This window comes from Anastrepha obliqua, chromosome 3 (genome assembly GCF_027943255.1).
Source record: "Anastrepha obliqua isolate idAnaObli1 chromosome 3, idAnaObli1_1.0, whole genome shotgun sequence".
Classification (NCBI taxonomy): domain Eukaryota; kingdom Metazoa; phylum Arthropoda; class Insecta; order Diptera; family Tephritidae; genus Anastrepha; species Anastrepha obliqua.
In genome coordinates, this window is record NC_072894.1 from 81970155 (window position 1) to 81978940 (window position 8786).

The 8786-nt window shown below is 34.6% G+C and overlaps 1 protein-coding gene across 1 annotated transcript; it reads left to right on the forward strand.

Annotated features, from left to right (window-relative positions):
* The first annotated feature begins 1787 nt into the window (after positions 1-1787).
* Positions 1788-6873, forward strand: LOC129242092 (transportin-1-like). Its single transcript, XM_054878652.1, has 6 exons — positions 1788-1886; positions 3773-4444; positions 4594-5670; positions 5729-5899; positions 5982-6147; positions 6842-6873. The coding sequence occupies exons 1-6, from the start codon at positions 1788-1790 to the stop codon at positions 6871-6873; spliced, it is 2217 nt and encodes a 738-aa protein (XP_054734627.1).
* The last annotated feature ends 1913 nt before the right edge of the window (positions 6874-8786 follow it).

Here is an 8786-nt window from a genome sequence, read left to right on the forward strand (position 1 = left end):
GGTAATAAATACCCGAATGATCGAATACCTGCCTAGCATATGCCAATGCATATACTATGTAATATATGGTATACAGCAAAACAAAGCTTATTAGTATACACAGATGCATGTACAAATAACCGCACACACAGGACACTCATTTTATTCCTCTAATGCGTATGTCGCCCAAAGCTAAAATTCTAAGCCTAGCGACTACAAAGAACAAAATACATTCATAGGCGCAGTCGTAGCGGCCATCATTCTAGTTGCCATGGCGCTGAACAGTTTCAAATATTGTACAGCAAAACAAAAATATAGAAATACTTTCATTCTAAAACGAGCCCCCCATATGGCAATTTTTCTTAATGATGACAAAAATTTACATCTAAAATTCAACATACCAAATTAAAATACAGTAGGTTCTGTTTTTATGCTGCTTTTTTTATGCGGTTTTGAAATAGTGCGGTTTTTTAAGTTAAATGCATGTCGACCTATCGGGAATTATAAATATAAACAAGATTCTAAGCCAGCTAAGCAAAAACTCATCACAGATTACATCAGAAATGCTGACCTTACAAGTATGGAACCGCCTGCATAATCATCTAGATCAGACGTGTACATTTCCTCAAGCGACGAAAGTGATTTTACACCAAATCCTAAACGAATGCGCAACATGTGGGTATTGTCTGATTCTATTTCTGACGTAAATTTATTTTTCGATTCTGACGTTTCTTAAATAAAGATATAATTTTCAAAAATACAATATTTTGTTTGTGCGATTTTATTTAATTATTTCAGATTCATGCGGTCTATGGAATGTATCTATAGTAATAATATGGGACTAGTGCCCTTTTTTATGCGATTTTATTACAGTATTTCAGATTTATGCGTTTCTTAGCACTTTAGAAACGTATCTATAGTTTTACTATAGAACTGGTAGCTTTTTTTATGCTGTTTTTTTTTATGCTGTTTCTTGAAGAACGTATCTACCGCATAAAAACAGAATCTACTGTAGTCATCTTCTGTACTATAAAGGTGAATGTCTGTACGTTGTCCGCGTATCACTACGAAACGACAACACCAAATGACGTAAAAATTTGTATACATTCATAATTTCACCCAAAGAAGGTTATACGCATGTTTTTATGATAGAACTCCCTTCCCACAGCCCCCAGGCCGCGCCACCACTCTCATTCGTCACTAATAATCGAATATTTGCTTAAATTTAATCTCAAAAATCTTAGTTTTTCCTATTTCCCACTATTTATAGCACACTCTAGACTTCATAATCCGCATAAGCTGCTCAACTATGACCCAAATGCAAAATTCAAAAACGGTTAGAGATAAAAAATTAATAAAAATAATTTTGCTTGATATTTTTCTGATTGGTTGTTTTGAATTTATTCAACGACGCATAGCAACGGATGCCGGGTATTGTAATATTATGGTTATTAATAAAAAAATATTTTCTATGAAATTATTGTTTGTAATTCTTTTATATACATACATACATACATATCCTAAATCCCTCAAAACTACTCCTGCGCGAGCGGGGCCGCGGGTTAAAGCTAGTATTGAAATATTTATAACGAAATTTTTGCCAATATTTGGTGAATCGTGAATTTTTATCATGTCGAATGGTCGCGGCTCCGTATATATGTATGTACATTTGTTTGCATCCATATATGTATGTAAATAATATATAATATAAATATATTAATATACATATATCTAAGTATCATATGTAACACAAGTGTGAAATTTTTGCAGATAATCACCCCCAAATAATTGAATAAAAGCCAGATAAGATGATGTGGAAACCACAAGCCGAAGACTTAAAAGAAATAATTACAGTCCTCAAACAGGCTCAGTCGCTGGATAAGGCCACTCAAATAGCTGTTAAACAGGTAAGTAAAAAAATACTGTCCGAAAACTGTTAAAAGTCCGTTCAAATTACACTATCTTATATACATATATAATATATTGTTACGAATTTGTTACATTTTTATCCAACTAAAACGTGTAGCAATAATTCCTCTCAGGTCGATCACAGGAATGTTAAATAAAAGTCACGAGCTAATGAAAACACAACTTGCTTGCTTTATTGTATCAGTTTATTGCGTTATTATACGTGTACACGTTCACCTTAAGACTGAATACCCTATTCGGATGTACCTCTGATTATATAAATAAATAAATAATTAGCGTGCACACTCCTTTCTAAAAAAAGCGCAAGACAGATGGAGGTCCGTCTCATCGTGTGCTATTTCGAAAATACATAATAATGAGAAAAGTGTTTTTTTGTTCGCCCGAAAAACAATTTTTTCAAGATTTATCGGCAATTTTGTTTTTCGGCTCAAAATCTATTTTTTTTAATTTTTTTTTTTAATTGTTTCTTAGTCAAAAATGAAACGATTTTAATGATTCTGATTTTTATATTGCAAAAAAACAAAAACTGCGAAATTTTTTCGAAGTTCAATATTTCAAAAAGAGTATTTTTTTCAACTTTTTCCAAACCAAGAGGACACCTCAAACTTCAATTGAGCTGAATGCCCAGTAGCTAAAATCAGTTGTTTTTGAATAATGAATTTTTGAGTAAAAACCTGTTTCATACTTTTTGTTTTTTGGAAAATAAAAAATGTTCAACTACTTTTTTGCAATTGTTTCTACATGAAGTCGCTCGTGGAAGTAATGATGATCATTTTGAACCCAGAATCATTAAAATCGGTTCATTTTTGACTAAGTTATGAGCAATAAAAAAAAAAAAATTCTTATATAATTAAAAAAATCGATTTTGAGCCGAAAAACTAAATTGCCGATAAATCTTGAAAAAAAATTTTTTGGGCGAACAAAAAAATACGTGTCTCGTTATTTTGACCAGAGAGCAACATATTTGAGTTACATCGAAATCGAAGAACATGACCCGAATAACCCGGTTGAATTGAAATAGAAAGCATCTATACGATTATATATATTGTTGATGACAGTACATCATCTTGTTCCACTCCCATCTTAATTGAAAATTTTTCGGATGTCTCCTCTTGCATGTATACTAATTCTGTGTTTTGTGTTCTTTACCGTCATCATCAGACTAATTATCTTTTCTGGCATATCATAACTTGAGTGTGTACTCATAACATCTATTAGGTCAGAAACCGTAAACTGTATTGGTAACCAGGTAGTACTCTCGTAGCGTGTTGCGTCATCTTATTGCTCAATATTTTAGCGAATATTTTGTACGTCACATTTAGCCAGGATATCTTTGTATAATGAAACAATGACAGAGTTACACCTTTTGTGCCTTTATCCCTCCAATATTTCAGTCATCTCGCACTGCTATTCCACACCACTTTTATTAGTTTGTACAATCTTCTTAAAAATTCGGCACTGGCATTCATTATTATTACAATTGGTAAGTTATGTGGTCGTTATATCATGGAGAGTTTCTTTCATCACCATTTGTATCGCTCAAAGTTATTTCACAGTCCTTACTAACATTTATAATGCCTACATTTAACAGCTCGTAAAAATACTCTATCCTTCTTGTCATTTTTTGTACCTTTCGACCAGAATTATTCGTCTTTACAATGATTTAGTCGGCTTGAAACTGTAGGAAATCATTTTATAGAGGATCTTCGACGTATTATAAGCACTAGAAAAACTGTATGAAAAGATCATACTTGCCTCTAGTATATTCTTATGTAGGAACATTGTGCTCAGACGCACTCATAAGAATGTTTTTATGTTTATTAAAACAAATAGTAAATAAATTTGGCTATATTTCTATTCGCAGAAACTAGAGGAACTAAATCAATATCCCGAGTTCAATAACTACCTGATTTATGTACTGATAAAATTAAAAACCGAGGATGAGCCAACACGTACTGTAAGCGGTATCATTTTGAAAAATAACATCCGAATTCATAGAAATGTTCTACCGCCTGAGATTATTGAATATATCAAGCATGAATGTTTGCAAGCTATCGGAGATCCCTCACCTCTGATAAGAGCTACTGTTGGTGTATTGATCACTACTGTCACCAGCAATGGCGGTTTACAAAATTGGCCCCAATTACTTCCCTCTTTGTACGACATGTTGGACTCGCAAGACTATAATGTATGTGAAGGTTCGTTCAGTGCTTTACAAAAGATATGCGAAGATTCAGCAGAGATGCCTGACTCGGGTGTAATCAATCGGTCTCTAAATATGATGATTCCAAAACTCCTTCAATACTTCAGCCACAATAGCCCGAAGATACGTTCACATGCCATAGCTTGTATCAACCAATTCATTGTGAACCGATCACAGGTTCTGATGATATACATTGACGTATTCGTTAAAAGTTTATTTAACCGATCGTCCGATGAAGATCATGAAGTAATAAAGAATGTATGTCGCGGGTTTGTGATGCTGTTAGACGTTCATATGGATCGTTTGTTCCCGTATATACTAGAAATTATTGAGGTAAGTTATTAAAGCATGAATTGGTCAATGGTAAAATATTTAATTTATTAATTTATAAAACATAACAATTTTGTTATAGTACTCAATTGAGTTCAAATTAATCACTGTCAAAAAGTATTTTATAAAATACTAATCAATTCTTTGTGTAGTATATGCTCATACACACCCAAAACCCAGATCTAACTGTAGCATTAAAAGCGTCAGAATTCTGGGTATCTCTCGGTGAACAGGGTATTTGCAGGGACGTATTAGCGCCCTATTTAGCACAGCTGATTCCAGTATTAGTGAGAGGAATGCGATACTCTGAAGTTGATATTAAACTGCTAAACGGCAATGTTGAGGAGGGCGACATGGTGCCTGACCGTGAGGAGCACATACGTCCTCGATTCCACAAATCTTATACGCACAAGTCGAAATCTGACGAAAACAATGTTGATGATGTGATAGATGATGACAGTTCACTATCAAAATGGGATTTGCGCAAATGTAGCATCGTTGCACTGATTGTATTAGCAAGAGCTTTTCAGGAAGAATGTGTACCTATTTTTCTGCCCATTATTAAAGATACTCTGTTTCATCGAGAATGGTATATCAAAGAGATTGGAATTGGTATACTGGGTGCTATTGCCGAAGGCTGCATACACAATTTGAGATCATATCTGCCCGAAGTCATGCCCTACTTGATCAGTTGTTTGTCGGACCAGATGGCATTCGTTCGCTCCATAACCTGCTGGACATTATCGCGCTATGCTAACTGGGTAGTAAACCAGCGACATGATCAATATTTGAAACCATTAATTAAAAAATTGCTAAAACGCATATTAGATTCTAATAAACGTGTACAAGAGGTAGCTTGCTTTGCATTCGCTACTCTGGAAGAAGAAGCCTGCACCGAATTGGTTCCATATTTGGAAGATATATTAAAAACACTTATATTCGCCTTCTCAAAATATCAACATAAAAATTTGCCTGGACTATATGACGCAGTTGGAACTCTAGCCGACTCTGTGGGTCACCATCTTAACAAACCACAATACATCGATATTTTGATGCCCCCACTAATTAAAAAGTGGAATTTGCTAAAGGATGACGACAAAGACCTATTTCCTCTTTTGGAGTGCTTGTCAAGCATCGCAACAGCTTTAAAGTCGGGATTTTTACCATACTGCGATCTATTTTATCCGCGTTGCATTTCACTTATCGAACAGACGCTGAATCAAGATATGGTATAATTCAAATATAAAGTATATTAAATCAAAAGTATAATAATTGAGTTAATTAAAGGCATGCAAAACTAATCCTGATCTCGAGTATCCAGATAAAGTAAGAATGATTGGTGCATTAGATTTATTGACAGGCCTGGCAGAAGGTTTGGCGGGACATATTGCGCCACTAGTCGCCAACAGCAATATCACACATTTAGTTCACCACTGCATGAAGGATACAAATATAGACGTAAGTATTAACTCCAAAGTTATAGAATAGTTTCTTCTATTGGAATGTAAATTTTTTAAAATTTGTTCATTCACAATTTCAGGTGCAAGAATCGTCGATCGAATTGTTGGGAGAATTAGTTAAATCCTGTTTTCAACATGTGTATCCATTCTTTGGAAAATTGGTACCAACTTTACTTAAACATATGAGTGGCCCTAACGAATTGACCGCTTACTTCGCTTATAGCGAAATTCGCGACAGAGTGACGGGTAAATAAAAATACATGCATATACAGGGTCCGCCATATAACTTTACGGAATTAAAAATGCTATAAAAAAGAAACTACTCAATATTTTTCAAACTGTTTTTTTTTTTTATTTTGAAGTACAATCCTTCCGGTTAATGATGGAACACAACTTCATTCATATGACTGCCTCGGCTAGCCATGCACCATCCCATACGATCGGTCCAATTTTTCAACACATTTTTGATTGTATGCGGCTGTATTTTAGCTATGACATCGCGTATGTTGGTCTTCAGAGCATCAATTGTTGCTGGTTTGTTGGCATAACACTGGTCTTTGACGGCACCCCAAAGATAATAATCCAACGGCGTCAAATCGCAGTTTCTCTTACTTTTTTCGCAAAGTAACGCACATACGCTTCATTCGGTGCTTTTCTCCTTCCCATTGCCGTACGTAATTTTCGTACACATTCTGCAACATTACCATGATTTTCAAAGAAATGTCGCAATATTTGCCAGCGTTCTTTGAGCGTATACACAACCATTTTCGTTCAGCGGAAGAATAAAACTAATTTTCTGTCAAGTCAGATGACAGCTAAGTGTTACCATTCTTCAAATAATACCTAGTTCAAATCCGTAACGATAGATGGCGGGCCCTATATATGTATATGCATTCATTTTTTCTATAAAGTGATTAATACTTAATATAACTATTTGCAGTCGAAGAACTTGAAAAGTACCCACGTAAATGAACGTCACTTCACTATGGAACATCATTACACCCGAGTACAAGACGATTTCACCCAAGGTGACATCGCTATAGAAACTGATTTTCTTTTTTTCTTACGATTTGGTGATTTAAATGTCGAAGTGCCCTACTACTTTATTTGTTTACATTCCCAGGGAAATTTTGACATCCAGACAACCAAATGTAAATGTTGTTGCTGTACCGCAGTCTTCTTCTTTGATTCCCTCGCATGAGAAAGCTTGGCAGATAATGCTCATTCGTAATTCACTTCCGAGCGAATTTCAATGCAATTGCCAGAATATTTCAATGAAATCCACTCTGAAGTGAATTACAGAACCTGCCCGATTGCAGAGAACGGCTGACTTCCTCAAGGTAAATTGCGCGGCATAAGTACAAAGTCAAATGATCCTAAACAAGCTCGTAAAGAAAATGTGAGTGCAGAAATAACTGGATTTGGAACTATGATTTGTTCAGCTATTGCCAAATTAAAAACGAAGGCGCAAGCCTCGGTTATGCAATGGTGCACGGAAATAGTGATGCGAGCTACTTAAAGACTTGGAAGATAGTTAAGGACTTGCTTGACTTTGGAAAAAATTAATTTTTTTGTATTTAATTTTAGGGTAGTTCTTATCACTTATGTTAATACTGGACTGAGTGCCAACATATACTGGACTGAGTGCCAACATATTTGACAGTCGTATTTATACTTATTCCTCATCTTACTGTTTTAGGTACACGACTTGTATATTAGTTTATTTGTTTGCTGTTTAGGAAAAACATGTTTATCTTTTGTCATTTTTAAAATATTATACATATGTTTATCTTTTGGTATTCTCAAAATATGTTTGGATTGCATGATTATACTTAGAATTTACTTAACTATTTTTATTTATTATTCGTGAATGAAATCATTCCTTAACTCTCCCCTTCCTAAATTAAATCGTCCCGATTTATACCGAATTAATGTTTGTTCCTTGTTCTTGCCTAAATAATTTTTACAGTTATTCACTCTAGTGTAAATATTGTTGCAAAGGACAATTTCCTTATCGGTGAAAATCTTTACATGCTTAGTTCTAAGTGGTGTGAATTTAAATAGTTTACAATGATTATTTATGATAGGATATTTGTAAATAGCAATGATAGGATTTTTAGTGCTTTTAATAAATATTTGTTCGTATGATGTGGTAATTTTTTAGGAATTAGTTACGTAGAATAAAAATGTGAATTCGTCAAATAAATTTGCATCGTCGGTTCTAGTTAGAATATATTTCCTGTTAGTTATGGTTGTTATTTTGGTGTCTCCTTCTGCTTGAATTGCGATTATGATGACCATGGCTAGTTATATCAGGTAACTCATTGTCGTCTCCTGTAACTGTGTAATTTTTTACGTTGTTGCTGAGTTGGTTGCCTGAATATTGTGTTTCCGTTGTGTCCATGGATTCTGGTTTTGGTAATTGTGATGGTGGCTGATTATAGTTGTATTTCTGCTGATACATGGGACCTCTCTGGTGATGTTCTTTCTCATAGTAGTGTTTATTGTTGGTTGGATGAATATTCTGTTGTGCATAGCCTAGACATAACTTTCGATATTCGTCATCGTACTCTATGGTACGGGCTACTGCAAATGCATGCTCTAAATTCCTTATAGGATTTCCGTCTAGGGTGGATCGAATATATGAGTTATTTATTCCATCCTTAAACCGCTTCTTGTGTTGCCTCATCAGTCATTACTTTGGTCACTTCTTGGCTTTGATAGATATTTTTGACGTGATTAGCGTCAGGGCTCTATTCACGTTGTCATGGAATTCACTTAAATTGTGTTTACCTTGTGTGAGTCTCTTCATCCCGTCCTGCGACACATATAAAGGTCGTTGATCAGCATAGGTATAGTCCAATCTGTTCCTGATTGCATCAAAA

What these genes read in the sequence shown, in the direction of transcription:
- LOC129242092 (XM_054878652.1), top strand. Translation starts at nt 1,788, where the DNA reads ATGATGTGGAAACCACAAGCCGAAGACTTAAAAGAAATAATTACAGTC. An exon ending in TGAAGGATACAAATATAGAC is followed by an intron (nt 5,900 to 5,981) that starts GTAAGTATTAAC and finishes TCACAATTTCAG; the next exon opens with GTGCAAGAATCGTCGATCGA. An exon ending in AATTCGCGACAGAGTGACGG is followed by an intron (nt 6,148 to 6,841) that starts GTAAATAAAAAT and finishes AACTATTTGCAG; the next exon opens with TCGAAGAACTTGAAAAGTAC.